General features: G+C 41.4%; 1 protein-coding gene across 1 annotated transcript in view; it reads right to left on the reverse strand.

Annotated features, from left to right (window-relative positions):
• LOC106613405 (contactin-5) overlaps positions 1-22,708 on the reverse strand; it is a 507,858-nt gene that overhangs the window by 180,806 nt on the left and 304,344 nt on the right. Inside the window, exon 8 of the mRNA XM_045724946.1 lies at positions 8,220-8,322. Within this exon, the coding sequence (XP_045580902.1) occupies positions 8,220-8,322 (103 nt within the window). The remainder of the gene's footprint in view (positions 1-8,219; positions 8,323-22,708) is intronic.

The following is a 22,708-nucleotide window of genomic DNA, read 5'->3' on the forward strand; positions in this document are numbered from 1 at the left end:
TCTAGTTCTAATAGTTCTAATAGTTGTAATAGTTGTAGTAGTTCTAATAGTTCTAATAGTTGTAATAGTTGTAATAGTTCTAGTTCTAATAGTTGTAATAGTTCTAATAGTTCTAGTTCTAATAGTTCTAATAGTTCTAGTTCTAATAGTTCTAATAGTTCTAGTTCTAATAGTTCTAATAGTTCTAGTTCTAATAGTTGTAATAGTTCTAATAGTTCTAATAGTTGTAGTAGTATTAACAGTTCTAATAGTTCTAATAGTTCTAATAGTTCTAGTTCTAATAGTTCTAGTTGTAATAGTTCTAATAGTTCTAATAGTTGTAATAGTTCTAATAGTTCTAATAGTTCTAATAGTTCTAATAGTTCTAGTTCTAATAGTTCTAATAGTTCTAGTTCTAATAGTTGTAATAGTTCTAATAGTTCTAATAGTTGTAGTAGTATTAACAGTTCTAATAGTTCTAATAGTTCTAATAGTTCTAGTTCTAATAGTTGTAATAGTTGTAATTCTAATAGTTGTAATAGTTCTAATAGTTCTAATAGTTGTAATAGTTGTAATTCTAATAGTTGTAATAGTTCTAGTTCTAATAGTTCTAATAGTTCTAGTTCTAATAGTTGTAATAGTTCTAATAGTTCTAATAGTTGTAGTAGTATTAACAGTTCTAATAGTTCTAATAGTTCTAATAGTTCTAGTTGTAATAGTTGTAATAGTTGTAATAGTTCTAATAGTTCTAATAGTTGTAGTAGTATTAACAGTTCTAATAGTTCTAATAGTTCTAATAGTTCTAGTTCTAATAGTTGTAATTCTAATAGTTGTAATAGTTCTAGTTCTAATAGTTCTAATAGTTCTAGTTCTAATAGTTGTAATAGTTCTAATAGTTCTAATAGTTGTAGTAGTATTAACAGTTCTAATAGTTCTAATAGTTCTAATAGTTCTAGTTCTAATAGTTCTAATAGTTCTAGTTCTAATAGTTGTAATAGTTCTAGTTCTAATGTTGTTATAGTTCTAATAGTTGTAATAGTTGTAATAGTTCTAGTTCTAATAGTTCTAATAGTTCTAATAGTTCTAGTTCTAATAGTTGTAATAGTTGTAATAGTTCTAGTTCTAATAGTTGTAATAGTTCTAATAGTTCTAATAGTTCTAATAGTTCTAATAGTTGTAATAGTTGTAGTTCTAATAGTTCTAGTTGTAATAGTTCTAGTTCTAATAGTTGTAATAGTTCTAATAGTTCTAATAGCTGTAGTAGTATTAACAGTTGTAATAGTTCTAATAGTTCTAATAGTTCTAGTTCTAATAGTTGTAATAGTTGCTAATAGTTCTAATAGTTCTAATAGTTGTAATAGTTGTAATAGTTCTAATAGCTGTAGAAGTATTAATAGTTGTAATAGTTCTAATAGTTGTAATAGTTCTAGTTCTAATAGTTGTAATAGTTCTAATAGTTCTAATAGTTCTAATAGTTCTAATAGTTGTAATAGTTCTAATAGTTCTAATAGTTGTAATAGTTCTAGTTCTAATAGTTGTAATAGTTCTAATAGTTGTAATAGTTGTAATAGTTCTAGTTCTAATAGTTCTAATAGTTCTAATAGTTGTAGTTCTAATAGTTGTAATAGTTGTAATAGTTCTAATAGTTCTAATAGTTGTAATAGTTCTAGTTCTAATAGTTGTAATAGTTCTAGTTCTAATAGTTCCAGTTCTAATAGTTGTAATAGTTCTAATAGTTGTAATAGTTCTAATAGTTGTAATAGTTGCTAATAGTTCTAATAGTTCCAGTTCTAATAGTTGTAATAGTTGTAGTTCTAATAGTTGTAATAGTTCTAGTTCTAATAGTTCTAATAGTTCTAGTTCTAATAGTTGTAATAGTTGTAGTTCTAATAGTTGTAATAGTTCTAGTCCTAATGGTTCTAATAGTTCTAATAGTTCTAATAGTTCTAGTTCTAATAGTTCTAATAGTTCTAATAGTTGTAGTAGTTGTAATAGTTGTAATAGTTCTAGTTATAATAGTTATAATAGTTGTAGTAGTTGTCATAGTTGTAATAGTTGTAGTAGTTCTAGTTATAATAGTTGTAATAGTTCTAGTAGTTCTAATAGTTGTAATAGTTCTAATAGTTCTAATAGTTCTAATAGTTGTAATAGTTGTAGTTCTAATAGTTGTAATAGTTCTAATAGTTCTAATAGTTGTAATAGTTCTAGTTCTAATAGTTCTAGTAGTTGTAGTAGTTCTAATAGTTCTAGTTATAATAGTTATAATAGTTATAATAGTTGTAGTAGTTGTCATAGTTGTAATAGTTATAGTTCTAATAGTTGCAATAGTTATAGTTCTAATAGTTGTAATAGTTGTAGTTCTAATAGTTGTAATAGTTGTAGTTCTAATAGTTGTAATAGTTCTAATAGTTCTAATAGTTGTAATAGTTCTAGTTCTAATAGTTCTAATAGTTCTAATAGTTCTAATAGTTGTAATAGTTCTAGTTCTAATAGTTCTAATAGTTCTAATAGTTGTAGTTCTAATAGTTGTAATAGTTGTAATAGTTGTAGTTCTAATAGTTCTAATTGTTCTAATAGTTCTAATAGTTCTAATAGTTCTAATTGTTCTAATAGTTCTAATAGTTGTAATAGTTCTAGTTCTAATAGTTCTAATAGTTGTAGTTCTAATAGTTGTAATAGTTGTAATAGTTGTAGTTCTAATAGTTCTAACAGTTCTAATAGTTGTAATAGTTGTAATAGTTCTAGTTCTAATAGTTGTAGTTCTAATAGTTGTAATAGTTGTAATAGTTGTAGTTCTAATAGTTCTAACAGTTCTAATAGTTCTAATAGTTGCAATAGTTCTAGTTCTAATAGTTCTAACAGTTCTAACAGTTCTAATAGTTGTAGCAGTTGTAGTATTTTTTCATTTATTTTTATTTTTTATTTCATCTTTATTTAACCAGGTTAGGCTAGTTGAGAACAAGTCCTGATTTACAACTGCGACCTGGCCAAGATAAAGCAAAGCAGTGTGACACAGACAACAACACAGACTTACACATGGAGTAAACAATAAACAAGCCAATAACACAATAAACAAGTCAATGACACAGTAGAAAAGAAAGTCTATATACAGTGTGTGCAAAAGGCATGAGGTAGGCAATAAATAGGCCATAGGAACGAATAATTACAATTTAGCAGATTAACACTGGAGTGATAAATGAGCATATGATGATGTGCAAGTAGAAATACTGGTGTGCAAAAGAGCAGAAAAGTAAATAAAATAACAGTATGGGATGAGGTAGGTAGATTGGGTGGGCAATTTACAGATGGACTATGTACAGCTGCAGCGATCGGTTAGCAGCTCAGGTAGCTGATGTTTAAAGTTGGTGAGGGAAATAAAAGTCTCCAACTTCAGCGATTTTTGCAATTCGTTCCAGTCACTGGCAGCAGAGAACTGGAAGGAAAGACGGCCAAATGAGGTGTTGGCTTTGGGGATGATCAGTGAGATATACCTGCTGGAGCGCGTGCTACGGGTGTTATCGTGACCAGTGTGTTGTTATCGTGACCAGTGAGATAAGGCGGAGCTTTACCTAGCATAGACTTATAGATGACCTGGAGCCAGTGGGTCTGGCGACGAATATGTAGCGAGGGCCAGCCGACTAGAGCATACAGGTCGCAGTGGTGGGTGGTATAAGGTGATTTGGTAACAAAACGGATGGCACTGTGATAGACTGCATCCAGTTTGCTGAGTAGAGTAATGGAAGCTATTTTGTAGATGACATCGCCGAAGTCGAGGATCGGTAGGATGGTCAGTTTTACGAGGGTAAGTTTGGCGGCGTGAGTGAAGGATGCTTTGTTGCGAAATAGAAAGCCGATTCTAGATTTGATTTTGGATTGGAGATGTTTGATATGAGTCTGGAAGGAGAGTTTACAGTCTAACCAGACACCTAGGTATTTATAGTTGTCCACATATTCTAGGTCGGAACTGTCCAGGGTGGTGATGCTAGTCGGGCGGGCAGGTGCGGGCAGTGAACGGTTGAAAAGCATGCGTTTGGTTTTACTAGCGTTTAAGAGCAGTTGGAGGCCACGGAAGGAGTGTTGTATGGCATTGAAGCTCGTTTGGAGGTTTGTTAGCACAGTGTCCAAGGAAGGACCTGAAGTATACAGAATGGTGTCGTCTGCGTAGAGGTGGATCAGGGAATCGCCCGCAGCAAGAGCGACATCATTGATATATACAGAGAAAAAAGTCGGTCTGAGAATTGAACCCTGTGGTACCCCCATAGAGACTGCCAGAGGTCCGGACAACATGCCCTCTGATTTGACACACTGAACTCTGTCTGCAAAGTAGTTGGTGAACCAGACGAGGCAGTCATTAGAAAAACCAAGGCTGTTGAGTCTGTTGATAAGAATGTGGTGATTGACGGAGTCGAAAGCCTTGGCCAGGTCGATGAAGACGGCTGCACTGTACTGTCTTTTATCGATGGCGGCTATGATATCATTTAGGACCTTGAGCGTAGCTGAGGTGCACCCATGACCAGCTCTGAAACCAGATTGCATAGTGGAGAAGGTATGTTGGGATTTGAAATGGTCGGTGATCTGTTTGTTAACTTGGCTTTCGAAGACTTTAGATAGGCAGGGCAGGATGGAAATAGGTCTGTAACAGTTTGGGTCTAGGGTGTCACCCCCTTTGAAGAGGGGGATGACCGAGGCAGCTTTCCAATCTTTAGGGATCTCGGACGATACGAAAGAGAGGTTGAACAGGCTGGTAATAGGGGTGCGGCGGATAGCAGTTCTAGTAGCTGTAATTGTTCTATTTATAATATTATGTTCTAATTCTAATATGATGGCATGATGACATTTAAACAATAGTCATGTATCCCACGGTCCTTCTGACAGGACATTAATGAACCCATAGAACACTAATGAACCCATAGAACATGGTCCTTCTGACAGGACACTAATGAATCCATAGAACACTAATGAACCCATAGAACATGGTCCTTCTGACAGGACATTAATGAACCCATAGAACACTAATGAACCCATAGAACATGGTCCTTCTGACAGGACATTAATGAACCCATAGAACACTAATGAACCCATAGAACATGGTCCTTCTGACAGGACATTAATGAATCCATAGAACATGGTCCTTCTGACAGGACACTAATGAACCCATAGAACATGGTCCTTCTGACAGGACACTAATGAATCCATAGAACACTAATGAACCCATAGAACACTAATGAATCCATAGAACATGGTCCTTCTGACAGGACACTAATGAACCCATAGAACATGGTCCTTCTGACAGGACATTAATGAACCCATAGAACACTAATGAACCCATAGAACATGGTCCTTCTGACAGGACATTAATGAACCCATAGAACATTAATGAACCCATAGGACACTAATGAACCCATAGAACATGGTCCTTCTGACAGGACATTAATGAATCCATAGAACATGGTCCTTCTGACAGGACACTAATGAATCCATAGAACATGGTCCTTCTGACAGGACACTAATGAACCCATAGAACATGGTCCTTCTGACAGGACATTAATGAACCCATAGAACACTAATGAACCCATAGAACATGGTCCTTCTGACAGGACATTAATGAACCCATAGAACACTAATGAACCCATAGAACATGGTCCTTCTGACAGGACATTAATGAACCCATAGAACATGGTCCTTCTGACAGGACATTAATGAACCCATAGAACATTAATGAACCCATAGGACACTAATGAACCCATAGAACATGGTCCTTCTGACAGGACACTAATGAATCCATAGAACACTAATGAATCCATAGAACATGGTCCTTCTGACAGAACACTAATGAATCCATAGAACACGGTCCTTCTGACAGGACACTAATGAATCCATAGAACACGGTCCTTCTGACAGGACACTAATGAATCCATAGAACATGGTCCTTCTGACAGGACACTAATGAACCCATAGAACATGGTCCTTCTGAAAAACATTGGTTAATTTTTACACATACAGGCCAGTGTTATTTTTCAGCCTGTAAACCTCAATCTTCAGACAGTTCCCCACACAGTGTTGTCATTGACAGATACCCCTAAGCAGACATCCAGCCTGACAACCAGCCAGCCAGCCAAACACAGCCAGCCAGCCAGCCAGCCAAACACAGCCAGCCAGCCAGCCAGCCAATAAAAAAAGCTTGGGCCTTCCACACCAAGACCATTCTGTTTTCCATCTGAACCTGCGGCCATCATTCATATTGATCGACAGGAACGAGAACTAAACAAATGTTAAGTTCACAGTATAAAGACGGGCATTTCCTAATAGACCACACTGATAAATCATTCATTTGTAGGTGTAGAGGGGTAAAGTCACCAGGATCACCACGCCAATGACAGCAATTAGCCCCAAATTAGTTAAGAGACACGGTCTGCCTCCCAAATGGCACCCTATACCCCTATGGGCCCTGGTCAAAAGTAGTGCACTACATAGGGAATAGAGTACCATTTGGGATGCAGAGGGGAGAGCAGGTCAAGGTCTACTGCAGTCTGTTTGCTGAGCTCCTGTATAAGTTTTAATAGAATAAAGTCGAGCAGAGGAGATGGGAGAGTAAGCATGCAGTCAGGGCAATGTCTATAGGCTTTGGTAATTACTTATTATTCTAATGTAGATCATTCATTCTAAATAATTACTAGGTCCTTCAGTGGTAGCATCAGATTAGAAGGTGTTTGCACTCCAGTTGAGAATCCGTTATGCATTATTCAACACAAATAATCATTATTAACAACATAATAAGTAGGAATGAAACAGGATTATGTTTGGATAGGAACAATTATCTTGTTACACAAAACAATCCTTTTAAGCTTTGCCTTGGGAGATCAACAAGAGAGTGTAAACATCTTTAACCAACTCTGTTGTTGGCATGATCGCCTGTCTCTGTCAGATGCTCTACAGATTCCTTCAATTACATGTTCTTTTGATATTTTTTAATTTTCAAAGTGCTGGCTGTTCTACATCCAGAATCCATTAGGGCTACATCAAGCTTTTGCAGAATGCTCATTATTATCACACACTATACAGCAGCCTAATGTTAAAACTCCACTCTACATGTCATGCTGCTTTGTAAACCAAGTAACCAGCCAGTGTAGGTTGCGTGGTCTCTGTGATGTTGGCCTGTACCGTGCTGACAAATGTTAGTTTGTTGTTCCCTCCTGGCAGTCCATTGGTGGCTCTATCTTTCACAGCCTTAACCTTGGCTTCCACGCTATACAAAATATATTAAAAACACCCTGCAAACACTGGCTGGCATTACATTCCATTATCACAACACATGGCTCCCCAGGGCTCAGTTTCCTCTCCACTCCTGCTCCCACCAGCACTAACATGCCATCTAGCCGGCCATGATGGCTCAAACTGGTAATACAGTGGCTCAACATCCAGCCTGGAGTGAATGTTAATATAGGAAAGGCTTTTTGGCTCTTATGGACGTTTACAATAGTGAGTGGATGTGTAGCCGAGTCATAGCCTACATAAAACTGTTCTGTACATGGTCATAAAAAGTCTTATAGCCTTCATCATGTTTGTATAAGGCTCTGGATTGTAGTGTTTTGCTGTTTAGGTGTTTTGCTGTTTAAGAAACATAGCAATTAGTATCAGTAACATACGGGAATGTTTTCATCTGGAAAATGTTTTTATACAACCATTATGAAAATGTATTTAACCAAGCAAAACGCACGGAATAAGGGATTATAGTTAGTAAATCTACTGGTGGTTGTTGATAGTGTGAATGAGGGATTATAGTAAATTAATATACTGGTGGTTGTTAATAGTGTGAATAAGGGATTATAGTAAATTAATATACTGGTGGTTGTTGATAGTGTGAATAAGGGATTATAGTAAATTAATATACTGGTGGTTGTTGATAGTGTGAATAAGGGATTATAGTTAGTAAATCTACTGGTGGTTGTTGATAGTGTGAATGAGGGATGATGGGAAATGGATCAACTGGTGTTTCTTGCTCGAATTTTACTTAGGATTGCAATATTCCAGTAATGTTCCCAGTTATTCCCGCAATGCCTGTTGGAAGATTCCTGGATTTCCTTTCAATTCCTTCCCATTCCAGGAATCTTCCAGCTGGGATTTCTGGAAAACTGGGGAATTTTAGGAAAGTAACATGAATTTTGTAACACTAAGTTCCACCATAAAGGAGATATAAGGATGTTCAGGGGATCAAACAGCTTGGATGTTTCTGTACTTACTTCCCCAGGGCGAAACACTCCAGACTCACTGTGACTCCTTTGGCAGCCAGGACAGATTGAGGGAAATGCACCTCGATTTTAGGCTCATATTCTCCCATTATACCTGTAAATCAAAAGACGACAGAAGAGAGAAGTGATATCAAGTTTAGTGATCAGCAGGACATCAAACACCATCCATTCCTCAGCCATGTCACAGCTAGCTGCATGGCATCTCCCCTAGCTAGAAGTTACACAGACAGCGGCTGAAAAAAGACTGTCTGGGAAATGTGAGATAACAGTTGTATGTTAACCACACACACACACACACACACACACACACACACACACACACACACACACACACACACACACACACACACACACACACACACACACACACACACACACACACACACACACACACACACACACACTCTCCTTCCCTCAATTGGAATCACACCCCCTACCACCACCCAAGGCAGCACCTACTCTTCCTGGGGTTCAGCTAAATTAAGGCAGTGTGTGTGTGTAGGAGGGTTAACAGGGCTGCTTGGGTCTCGCTACTCATGCGGAACACTAAATAATACAGTTCACAAGTCTGTGGATTACTCTTCTGCTGCTAGCATCCATTACTAACACCTATTCCATTACTAACATCTTCTGCTGCTAGCATCCATTACTAACACCTAGCATCCATTACTAACACCTATTCCATTACTAACATCTTCTGCTGCTAGCATCCATTACTAACACCTATCATCCATTACTAACACCTTCTGCTGCTAGCATCCATTACTAACACCTAGCATCCATTACTGACACCTAGCATCCATTACTAACACCTATCATCCATTACTAACACCTAGCATCCATTACTAACACCTAGCATCCATTACTAACACCTAGCATCCATTACTAACACCTATCATCCATTACTAACACCTAGCATCCATTACTAACACCTAGCATCCATTACTAACACCTAGCATCCATTACTAAAACCTAGCATCCATTACTAACACCTAGCATCCATTACTAACACCTAGCATCCATTACTAACACCTAGCATCCATTACTAACACCTATCATCCATTACTAACACCTTCTGCTGCTAGCATCCATTACTAATACCTAGCATCCATTACTAACACCTATCATCCATTACTAACACCTTCTGCTGCTAGCATCCATTACTAACACCTAGCATCCATTACTAACACCTAGCATCCATTACTAACACCTAGCATCCATTACTAACACCTATCATTCATTACTAACACCTTCTGCTGCTAGCATCCATTACTAACACCTAGCATCCATTACTAAAACCTAGCATCCATTACTAACACCTAGCATCCATTACTAACACCTAGCATCCATTACTAAAACCTAACATCCATTACTAACACCTAGCATCCATTACTAACACCTATTCCATTACTAACATCTTCTGCTGCTAGCATCCATTACTAACACCTAGCATCCATTACTAAAACCTAGCATCCATTACTAACACCTAGCATCCATTACTAACACCTAGCATCCATTACTAACACCTATCATCCATTAATAACACCTTCTGCTGCTAGCATCCATTACTAACACCTAGCATCCATTACTAAAACCTAGCATCCATTACTAACACCTAGCATCCATTACTAACACCTATCATCCATTACTAACACTTAGCATCCATTACTAACACTTAGCATCCATTACTAACACCTAGCATCCATTACTAACACCTAGCATCCATTACTAACACCTAGCATCCATTACTAACACCTAGCATCCATTACTAAAACCTAGCATCCATTATTAACACCTGCATCCATTACTAACACCTAGCATCCATTACTAACACCTATCATCCATTAATAACACCTTCTGCTGCTAGCATCCATTACTAACACCTAGCATCCATTACTAAAACCTAGCATCCATTACTAACACCTAGCATCCATTACTAACACCTATCATCCATTACTAACACTTAGCATCCATTACTAACACTTAGCATCCATTACTAACACCTATCATCCATTAGTAACACCTATCATCCATTACTAACACCTTCTGCTGCTAGCATCCATTACTAACACCTAGCATCCATTACTAACACCTATCATCCATTACTAACACCTTCTGCTGCTAGCATCCATTACTAACACCTAGCATCCATTACTAACACCTAGCATCCATTACTAACACCTAGCATCCATTACTAACACCTATCATCCATTACTAACACCTATCATCCATTACTAACACCTAACATCCATTACTAACACCTAGCATCCATTACTAAAACCTAGCATTCATTACTAACACCTAGCATCCATTACTAACACCTAGCATCCATTACTAACACCTAGCATCCATTACTAACACCTATCATCCATTACTAACACCTTCTGCTGCTAGCATCCATTACTAACACCTAGCATCCATTACTAACACCTATCATCCATTACTAACACCTTCTGCTGCTAGCATCCATTACTAACACCTAGCATCCATTACTAACACCTAGCATCCATTACTAACACCTAGCATCCATTACTAACACCTATCATCCATTACTAACACCTTCTGCTGCTAGCATCCATTACTAACACCTAGCATCCATTACTAAAACCTAGCATCCATTACTAACACCTAGCATCCATTACTAACACCTAGCATCCATTACTAAAACCTAGCATCCATTACTAACACCTAGCATCCATTACTAACACCTATTCCATTACTAACATCTTCTGCTGCTAGCATCCATTACTAACACCTAGCATCCATTACTAAAACCTAGCATCCATTACTAACACCTAGCATCCATTACTAACACCTAGCATCCATTACTAACACCTATCATCCATTAATAACACCTTCTGCTGCTAGCATCCATTACTAACACCTAGCATCCATTACTAAAACCTAGCATCCATTACTAACACCTAGCATCCATTACTAACACCTATCATCCATTACTAACACTTAGCCTCCATTACTAACACTTAGCATCCATTACTAACACCTAGCATCCATTACTAACACCTATCATCCATTACTAACACCTTCTGCTGCTAGCATCCATTAGTAACACCTAGCATCCATTACTAACACCTTCTGCTGTTAGCATCCATTACTAACACCTAGCATCCATTACTAACACCTATCATCCATTACTAACACCTTCTGCTGCTAGCATCCATTACTAACACCTAGCATCCATTACTAACACCTAGCATCCATTACTAACACGTAGCATCCATTACTAACACCTAGCATCCATTACTAACACCTATTCCATTACTAACACCTATTCCATTACTAACATCTTCTGCTGCTAGCATCCATTACTAAAACCTAGCATCCATTACTAACACCTAGCATCCATTACTAACACCTAGCATCCATTACTAACACCTAGCATCCATTACTAACACCTAGCATCCATTACTAACACCTATCATCCATTACTAACACCTAGCATCCATTACTAACACCTAGCATCCATTACTAACACCTATCATCCATTACTAACACCTAGCATCCATTACTAACACCTAGCATCCATTACTAACACCTTCTGCTGCTAGCATCCATTACTAACACCTAGCATCCATTACTAACACCTAGCATCCATTACTAACACCTATCATCCATTACTAACACCTAGCATCCATTACTGACACCTAGCATCCATACTACAACCAAAATTACACATGTTGAGCCACAAAGCTTCAACATGCCTTCATCTGCAGGCCCTTTCATTAGTTCATACACAGATATACAAACAGTTTAAATGATGACACTCCCCACAGATATAGCAAGTGACCATCTGTTGCACCATATTTCAGGAAGCACACACTGCCAGTACCAGACAGACACATACACACTCACTGACGGAAGGACAGACGGATGACCACATGCTGACAGACGCATGCAAGCGAGCGCGCACAGATGCACGCACACACACACCCTCACTTTTCACACACAGCCTCCCTTGTTTTCTTCGATGGAAATGAAGACAGTAAAGGACAGGGAATAGGATTATTTTGAGATGTGGGCTACTGACTGTACATGCTGAGATGTAGGGGACTGACTGACTGTACATGTTGAGATGTAGGGGACTGACTGACTGTACATGTTGAGATGTAGGGGACTGACTGAGTGTACATGTTGAGATAGAGGGGACTGACTGACTGTACATGTTGAGATAGAGGGGACTGACTGTACATGTTGAGATAGAGGGGACTGACTGTACATGTTGAGATAGAGGGGACTGACTGTACATGCTGAGATAGAGGGGACTGACTGACTGTACATGTTGAGATGTAGGGGACTGACTGAGTGTACATGTTGAGATAGAGGGGACTGACTGACTGTACATGTTGAGATAGAGGGGACTGACTGACTGTACATGTTGAGATAGAGGGGACTGACTGACTGTACATGTTGAGATAGAGGGGACTGACTGACTGTACATGTTGAGATAGAGGGGACTGACTGTACATGTTGAGATAGAGGGGACTGACTGACTGTACATGTTGAGATAGAGGGGACTGACTGACTGTACATGTTGAGATAGAGGGGACTGACTGTACATGTTGAGATAGAGGGGACTGACTGTACATGTTGAGATAGAGGGGACTGACTGACTGTACATGTTGAGATAGAGGGGACTGACTGTACATGTTGAGATAGAGGGGACTGACTGTTCATGCTGAGATAGAGGGGACTGACTGACTGTACATGCTGAGATAGAGGGGACTGACTGACTGTACATGTTGAGATAGAGGGGACTGACTGACTGTACATGTTGAGATAGAGGGGACTGACTGACTGTACATGCTGAGATAGAGGGGACTGACTGACTGTACATGCTGAGATAGAGGGGACTGACTGTACATATTGAGATAGAGGGGACTGACTGTACATATTGAGATAGAGGGGACTGACTGTACATATTGCCTACAAGACATTTTACAATGCTTGTCCCAAACCCCTCTTCTATTTCAATCTCATTCCACACACTTATACAGCTGCAAAGAAGCCCTCTACATTTAATGAATGTGCAATATTTCCCCAGGTTTATTTCACAATATATTCAATATCAAAAATCAGGCAGAGCGAGAGCATTTAAATAATGGAATGCTTTCTGGGTTTTGTGTACTCTGAAAAACACAAATTGTGACACAGCCCGTGTCTCTGAAACAAACAACAACCTGCATTTACATGTGTTCTGTGGCTGACTGTTTTATATCCCAATTTATCTATTAAGCCTAAATGTATTTTTTTCTTGTTTTTGACGCTTTCCTCTTTCTGGCAAGCCGTGGCAACCAATTACATGATACAATCTGTGTGAGCCAGTCAAAGCCCCTTTAAATCCCAGTCTTGATCAAGGTAGACATTAGTATTCCTTTGGAAACCATGATATTGGAGAACATCAAAGTGGACACCTTACCAAGAAACGCTTACTGACCAAATAGCATTGTACAGTAAGACAACTAACTAGTATGGAGAGTTTCAACCACCATTAACATTTTCAACCACTATTAAATTATACAGTTTAAACATGTGACATTCAACCACTATTAATACATTTTTTGTTAATAACAAAAAGCTTAGATTTTCCAAACAAACACAATAAATAATACACTGAACGACAATATAAACGCATGTAAAGTGTTGGTCCCATGTTTCATGAGATGAAATAAAAAATCTCAGAAATGTTCCATATGAACAAAAATGTTACGTCTATTTGGGCACACATTGTTTACATCCCTGTTCATAAGCATTTCTCCTTTGCCAAGATAATCCATCCAATCAAGAAGCTGATGAAATAGGAGGCTCATTCCACAGGTGCACTTTACGCTGGGGACAATAAAAGGCCACTCTATTAAATGTGCAGTTTTGTTACACAACACAATGCCATAGATGTCTCAAGTTTTGAGGGAGCATGTATTTGCCGTGCTGTCCACAGGAATGTCTGCCAGAGCTGTTGCCAGAGAATTAAATGTTAATTTCTTTACTATAAGTCGTTTTGGAGAATTTGGCAGTACAACCAACTGGCCTCAGAACCGCAGACCACGTGCAACCATGCCTGCCCAGGACCTCCACATCTGGCTTCTTCACCTGCAAGATCGTGTGAGACCAGCCATCCCGAAGGCTGATGAAACTGTGGGTTTGCACAAAAGCAGAATTTCTGCACAAACTGTCAGAAACCATCTAAGGGAAGCTGATCTGTGTGCTCGTGTCCTCACAAGGGTCTTGACCTGACTGTAGTTTGGCAACGTAACCGACTTCAGCGGGAAAAAGCTCACCTTCGATGGCCACTGTAAAGCTAGAAAAGTGTGCTCTCCATGGATGAATCCCCGTTTCAACTGTACCTGACAGATGGAAGACAGCGTGTACGGCGTCGTGTGGCCAAGGGATTTGCTGATGTCAACGTTGTGAACAGACTGCCCCATGGTGGAGGTGGGATTATGGTATGGGCCCCATGGTGGAGGTGGGGTTATGGTATGGGCCCCATGGTGGAGGTGGGGTTATGGTATGGGCCCCATGGTGGAGGTGGGATTATGGTATGGGCCCCATGGTGGAGGTGGGGTTATGGTATGGGCCCCATGGTGGAGGTGGGGTTATGGTATGGGCCCCATGGTGGAGGTGGGGTTATGGTATGGGCCCCATGGTGGAGGTGGGGTTATGGTATGGGCCCCATGGTGGAGGTGGGGTTATGGTATGGGCCCCATGGTGGAGGTGGGGTTGTGGTATGGGCCCCATGGTGGAGGTGGGGTTGTGGTATGGGCCCCATGGTGGTGGTGGGGTTATGGTATGGGCCCCATGGTGGAGGTGGGGTTATGGTATGGGCCTCATGGTGGAGGTGGGGTTATGGTATGGCCCCATGGTGGAGGTGGGGTTATGGTATGGGCCCCATGGTGGAGGTGGGGTTATGGTATGGGCCCCATGGTGGAGGTGGGGTTATGGTATGGGCCCCATGGTGGAGGTGGGGTTGTGGTATGGGCCCCATGGTGGAGGTGGGGTTGTGGTATGGGCCCCATGGTGGTGGTGGGGTTATGGTATGGGCCCCATGGTGGTGGTGGGGTTATGGTATGGGCCCCATGGTGGAGGTGGGGTTATGGTATGGGCCCCATGGTGGAGGTGGGGTTGTGGTATGGGCCCCATGGTGGAGGTGGGGTTGTGGTATGGGCCCCATGGTGGTGGTGGGGTTATGGTATGGGCCCCATGGTGGAGGTGGGGGTTATGGTATGGGCCCCATGGTGGAGGTGGGGTTATGGTATGGGCCCCATGGTGGTGGTGGGGTTATGGTATGGGCCCCATGGTGGCGGTGAGGTTATGGTATGGGGCAGGCATAAGCTACGGACAACGAACACAATTGTATTTTATCGATGGCAGTTTGAATGCACAGAGAAACCGTGACGAGATCCTGATGCCCCATTGTCGTGGCATTCATCCGCCGCCATCACCTCATGTTTCACCATGATAATGCACGGCCCCCCTGAGTTGTCTACTTTATTGTCCAAGGACTGCACATTAGCGAGTAATATACTTGGAAGCGGTGGATGGTGTGAACGCCTCCCGAGTCAGACTAGAAGTCCACTCTGAATACCTCTCCTCCGCCAGCAGCGTCTTGGATCAGCCTCTGGGATAAGTTAAATTGCCCTGGGGGGTACGAACAAAGGATCCAATTCGGGAAAGTCATATTTCATGGTTGTAATACTGGTGAGTTCCACCACTCTGATATCTAAAAGTTATTTCCGGCTGTATGTATTAACACCCCAAAGAATTCTGAGCTAATAATGTAAGAAAAAAAAGAAAACATTGCAAAGTTGCTTAAATCAAATCAAATAATTGTATTTGTCTCATGCGTCGAACGCAACACTTTACAGTGAAATGATTCTAGGAGCTAGAAGGAGAGCTGTCATGTCTGTCGGTGCCATCTTGGAACAGTGGCTCAGAACAGGGCAGCAAGGCTGGCCCTTACATGTACACGGAGAGCTAACATTAATAATATGCATGTCAATCTCTCCTGGCTCAAAGTGGAAGAGAGATTGACTTCATCACTACTTGTTTTTGTAAGAAGTGTTGACATGCTGAATGCATCGAGGTGTCTGTTTGAACTACTAGCACACAGCTCAGACACCCATTCATACCCCACAAGACATGCCGAATACAACACCTTACACTCACCTTCATGTAACACACTACAAGTAATATTCATAACAAAGCATGCTCATAACATACTGGCTTACAGCTGGTCTGATTACAGTAACATCCAACTATATTCAATAAGAACCAGTGTCTGTGTAGTGTGTCTGCCTTATCATGTGTATGTATCTGTCTTATCATGTGTAGTGTGTCTGCCTTATCATGTGTATGTATCTGTCTTATCATGTGTAGTGTGTCTGCCTTATCATGTGTATGTATCTGTCTTATCATGTGTATGTGTCTGTCTTATCATGTGTATGTGTCTGTCTTATCATGTGTATGTGTCTGTCTTATCATGTGTAGTGTGTCTGCCTTATCATGTGTAGTGTGTCTGCCTTATCATGTGTAGTGTGTCTGCCTTATCATGTGTAGTGTGTCTGTCTTATCATGTGTAGTGTGTCTGCCTTATCATGTGTAGTGTGTCTGCCTTATCATGTGTAGTGTGTCTGTCTTATCATGTGTATGTGTCTGTCTTATCATGTGTAGTGTGTCTGTCTTATCATGTGTAGTGTGTCTGCCTTATCATGTGTAGTGTGTCTGCCTTATCATGTGTAGTGTGTCTGTCTTATCATGTGTAGTGTGTCTGTCTCTTCACAGTTCCCAAGTCCGGAACAGATTATGGGAGGCGCACAGTACTACATAGAGCCATGACTACATGGAACTCTATTCCACATCAGGTAATCAGATTTAAAAAACATAAAATACACCTTATGGACACACGTACACATGATAAGACAGACACATACACATGATAAGGCAGACACACTACACATGATAAGACAGACACACTACACATGATAAGACAGACACACTACACATGATAAGACAGACACACTACACATGATAAGACAGACACATACACATGATAAGGCAGACACACTACACATGATAAGACAGACACATACACATGATAAGGCAGACACACTACACATGATAAGACAGACACACTACACATGATAAGACAGACACACTACACATGATAAGACAGACACACTACACATGATAAGACAGACACACTACACATGATAAGGCAGACACACTACACATGATAAGACAGACACACTACACATGATAAGACAGACACACTACACATGGATGTTGTATTGTAAATATGTGATAGTGGCCTGATGGAAAACACTACATTTTTTGGGGGTAAAGTGTTATGAAATGTAATGTAATATTTGAAACTGTATATAACTGCCTTAATGTTGCTAATGGGGATCCTTAATAAATACAAATACCTTAATTAAAGAAAATAGCAAAAAACAAAGACCAATCCCTCTTTAGCATCATATTTAGAAGAAAACTAAACAGATCCAATGAGTTGAAGTGATCTATAACAGCGCTTTGGTCCGCAAAGCTTTATGCTAGAAACAAGCTGTCAAATACCCGGGAAAAATGTGACTCCGATGCATATGGGGATATCATTGTTTCGTTTCTTTGACATTCAGAAGCTGAGCTTCAATCTTCTATAGCCGAGGAGACAAAAAAATATATACTTTGCTTGTGAAGTAATTCTGTCACTATCAATTCATTACGCTATTCACCTTCTGTACAAGAGAAGATGTTTAAATCGAAACAGCTTTTAGGGAAACACTTGTGACCTTCTCTCATTGTGTTAAGCCACGGAAGAAGAGCAGCCAGCAGTTAAAGCTTACATTTTTCTGCCAAGGTAGGTCTACTCTGTCTGGGGTGGAAAGGTAGGTCTACTCTGTCTGGGGTGGAAAGGTAGGTCTACTCTGTCTGGGGTGGAAAGGTAGGTCTACTCTGTCTGGGGTGGAAAGGTAGGTCTACTCTGTCTGGGGTGGAAAGGTAGGTCTACTCTGTCTGGGGTGGAAAGGTAGGTCTACTCTGTCTGGGGTGGATAGGTAGGCCTACTCTGTCTGGGGTGGATAGGTAGGCCTACTCTGTCTGGGGTGGATAGGTAGGCCTACTCTGTCTGGGGTGGATAGGTAGGTCTACTCTGTCTGGGGTGGAAAGGTAGGTCTACTCTGTCTGGGGTGGAAAGGTAGGTCTACTCTGTCTGGGGTGGAAAGGTAGGTCTACTCTGGGGTGGAAAGGTAGGTCTACTCTGTCTGGGGTGGAAAGGTAGGTCTACTCTGTCTGGGGTGGAAAGGTAGGTCTACTCTGTCTGTGGTGGAAAGGTAGGTCTACTCTGTCTGGGGTGGAAAGGTAGGTCTACTCTGTCTGGGGTGGAAAGGTAGACCTACTCTGTCTGGGGTGGAAAGGTAGGCCTACTCTGTCTGGGGTGGATAGGTAGGCCTACTCTGTCTGGGTGGAAAGGTAGGCCTACTCTGTCTGGGGTGGAAAGGTAGGACTACTCTGTCTGGGGTGGATAGGTAGGCCTACTCTGTCTGGGGTGGATAGGTAGGACTACTCTGTCTGGGGTGGAAATGTAGGTCTACTGTCAGGGGTGGAAAGGTAGAACCTACTCTGTCTGGGGTGGAAAGGTAGGCCTACTCTGTCTGGGGTGGAAAGGTAGGCCTACTCTGTCTGGGGTGGAAAGGTAGGCCTACTCTGTCTGGGTGGAAAGGTAGGCCTACTCTGTCTGGGGTGGATAGGTAGGCCTACTCTGTCTGGGGTGGAAAGGTAGACCTACTCTGTCTGGGGTGGAAAGGTAGGCCTACTCTGTCTGGGGTGGAAAGGTAGACCTACTCTGTCTGGGGTGGAAAGGTAGGCCCTACTCTGTCTGGGGTGGAAAGGTAGGCCCTACTCTGTCTGGGGTGGAAAGGTAGGTCTACTCTGGGGTGGAAAGGTAGGTCTACTCTGTCTGGGGTGGAAAGGTAGGCCTACTCTGTCTGGGGTGGAAAGGTAGGCCTACTCTGTCTGGGGTGGAAAGGTAGACCTACTCTGTCTGGGTGGAAAGGTAGACCTACTCTGTCTGGGGTGGAAAGGTAGGCCTACTCTGTCTGGGGTGGAAAGGTAGACCTACTCTGTCTGGGGTGGAAAGGTAGGCCCTACTCTGTCTGGGGTGGAAAGGTAGGCCTACTCTGGGGTGGAAAGGTAGGACTACTCTGTCTGGGGTGGAAAGGTAGACCTACTCTGTCTGGGGTGGAAAGGTAGGTCTACTCTGTCTGGATGGAAAGGTAGACCTACTCTGTCTGGGGTGGAAAGGTAGGTCTACTCTGTCTGGGGTGGAAAGGTAGACCTACTCTGTCTGGGGTGGAAAGGTAGACCTACTCTGTCTGGGGTGGAAAGGTAGACCTACTCTGTCTGGGGTGGAAAGGTAGACCTACTCTGTCTGGGGTGGAAAGGTAGACCTACTCTGTCTGGGGTGGAAAGGTAGACCTACTCTGTCTGGGTGGAAAGGTAGACCTACTCTGTCTGGGGTGGAAAGGTAGGCCTACTCTGTCTGGGGTGGAAAGGTAGACCTACTCTGTCTGGGTGGAAAGGTAGGTCTACTCTGTCTGGGGTGGAAAGGTAGACCTACTCTGTCTGGGGTGGAAAGGTAGACCTACTCTGTCTGGGGTGGAAAGGTAGACCTACTCTGTCTGGGGTGGAAAGGTAGGACCCTACTCTGTCTGGGGTGGAAAGGTAGGCCCTACTCTGTCTGGGGTGGAAAGGTAGGCCTACTCTGTCTGGGGTGGAAAGGTAGGCCCTACTCTGTCTGGGGTGGAAAGGTAGACCTACTCTGTCTGGGGTGGAAAGGTAGACCTACTCTGTCTGGGGTGGAAAGGTAGGCCCTACTCTGTCTGGGGTGGAAAGGTAGGCCTACTCTGTCTGGGTGGAAAGGTAGACCTACTCTGGGGTGGATAGGTAGGCCCTACTCTGTCTGGGGTGGAAAGGTAGGTCTACTCTGTCTGGGGTGGATAGGTAGGTCTACTCTGTCTGGGGTGGAAAGGTAGACCTACTCTGTCTGGGGTGGAAAGGTAGACCTACTCTGTCTGGGGTGGAAAGGTAGGTCTACTCTGTCTGGGGTGGAAAGGTAGGCCTACTCTGTCTGGGGTGGAAAGGTAGACCTACTCTGTCTGGGGTGGAAAGGTAGACCTACTCTGTCTGGGGTGGAAAGGTAGGCCTACTCTGTCTGGGGTGGAAAGGTAGGTCTACTCTGTCTGGGGTGGAAAGGTAGGCCTACTCTGTCTGGGGTGGATAGGTAGGGCTACTCTGTCTGGGGTGGAAAGGTAGGTCTACTCTGGGGTGGAAAGGTAGACCTACTCTGGGGTGGAAAGGTAGGCCTACTCTGTCTGGGGTGGAAAGGTAGGCCTACTCTGTCTGGGGTGGAAAGGTAGGCCTACTCTGTCTGGGGTGGAAAGGTAGTCCTACTCTGGGGTGGAAAGGTAAAACTAACTTTTTAAAGTACCATGCTCAGATTCCTAATGACGTCTCAGATTTAATTATTTGCAAACAGGGAATGTTTCAGTGCAAACAAGACACACTGATTTGGCATTGAAGAAATGTGATAAGATGAACACATAGGTCTATATTTCTGTCCATTCTTAGCCTGTTAATTTGGTAATTGTGTGGCATTAAAAAAAGATTCTGCTAATATGTAGAATTACGTTGAATCGGCCAGGTCACCTGTGATACAAGTCAATATTCGACGTACAGACAAACAAAGAGGTGTAATGGGTTCACATTCAAAAATATGTTGCTTAAAGCTTATTTCATTACTCAATGTTTTAAAATTTTACTGCATCAGGGATCGCGTACAAAGACGTTTCGGTATTCGACGTCCATCCATGTCTGAGGATGTCGGGAGAGGATGTAGACACCGGCCACTAGGGGCAACAGTGAGCTCTGTTACCTTCAAGTAGGTTTCGGTTTTGCCCGGGCGTTGTGGACGAGGATGGTGGATGGGCGTTAGCATCTACCTCTGGTGCCAATGTTTGAATCCACAGATTTTTGTTTTAAGCCTATCCCAAACCTTAACCCTTACCTTAACCATTCAGTGTTAATGCCTAATCTTAAGTTTTCAGAGTTAATGCCTAAATGTTACCCTAACCTTGCAACAACTTCGAAATTTGACATTTGAGAAACATGGATGAAGGTTTAATTCTGATATGAGACTGAGACCTAGTTGCATAGATTTGGAAGACATTTTTATGAAAGGCAATTTTTTCTCAGACCTGCAAATACGACGATAGATTCATGCAATGCTTTTACTATAAAGGAAATCTTTCCACCCCTGTTCTTGTCCACATTGGTCTGCGAACCCACAATATTCTGGCCCGCAGCCCTGTGTGCTAATCAAAATTCTTGCTTTGCCATGTAACGCTTAGAGGATGAAGAACAGTTTCTAAAACAGTCTCAGAAAACTGTTTCTAAAACTCCAAGAAGTGAACTAAAATGGTAGACATGTTCCCTGCAATCCACTTTGTTTTCATGATTATTTTATATATAGGGGATGGTCACTTGGATTTTTTCTAGCATTCAGGGAGGGTTTCGGTAGAATATATTTAGCTGAAGTGAGGGCCATCCATTTCGGTAGAATATATTTAGCTGAAGTGAGGGCCATCCATTTCGGTAGAATATATTTAGCTAAAGTGAGGGCCATTTCAGTAGAATATATTTAGCTGAAGTGAGGGCCATCCATTTCGGTAGAATATATTTAGCTAAAGTGAGGGCCATTTCAGTAGAATATATTTAGCTGAAGTGAGGGAAATTTCAGTAGAATATATTTATCTGAAGTGAGGGCCATTTCAGTAGAATATAGTTAGCTAAAGTGAGGGCCATCCATTTCAGTAGAATATAGTTAGCTAAAGTGAGGGCCATCCATTTCAGTAGAATATGTTTAGCTGAAGTGAGGGCCATTTCAGTAGAATATATTTATCTGAAGTGAGGACCATCCATTTCAGTAGAATATATTTAGCTAAAGTGAGGGCCATTTCAGTAAAATATATTTAGCTGAAGTGAGGACCATCCATTTCGGTAGAATATATTTAGCTAAAGTGAGGGCCATCCATTTCGGTAGAATATATTTAGCTAAAGTGAGGGAAATTTCAGTAGAATATATTTATCTGAAGTGAGGGCTACTGAAATTTTCCTCACTGAAATTTACCTCACTTAAGCTAAATATATTCTACCGAAATGGATGGCCCAGACTTTAGCTAAATATATTCTACCGAAATGGATGGCCCTCACTTTAGCTAAATATATTCTACCGAAATGGATGGAATATATTTATCTGAAGTGAGGGCCATCCATTTCGGTAGAATATATTTGGCTAAAGTGAGGGCCATTTCAGTAGAATATGTTTAGCTGAAGTGAGGGCCATTTCAGTAGTATATATTTATCTGAAGTGAGGGCCATTTCGGTAGAATATATTTAGCTGAAGTGAGGGC

The sequence above is a fragment of the Salmo salar genome, chromosome ssa09 (assembly GCF_905237065.1).
Source record: "Salmo salar chromosome ssa09, Ssal_v3.1, whole genome shotgun sequence".
NCBI lineage: Eukaryota > Metazoa > Chordata > Actinopteri > Salmoniformes > Salmonidae > Salmo > Salmo salar.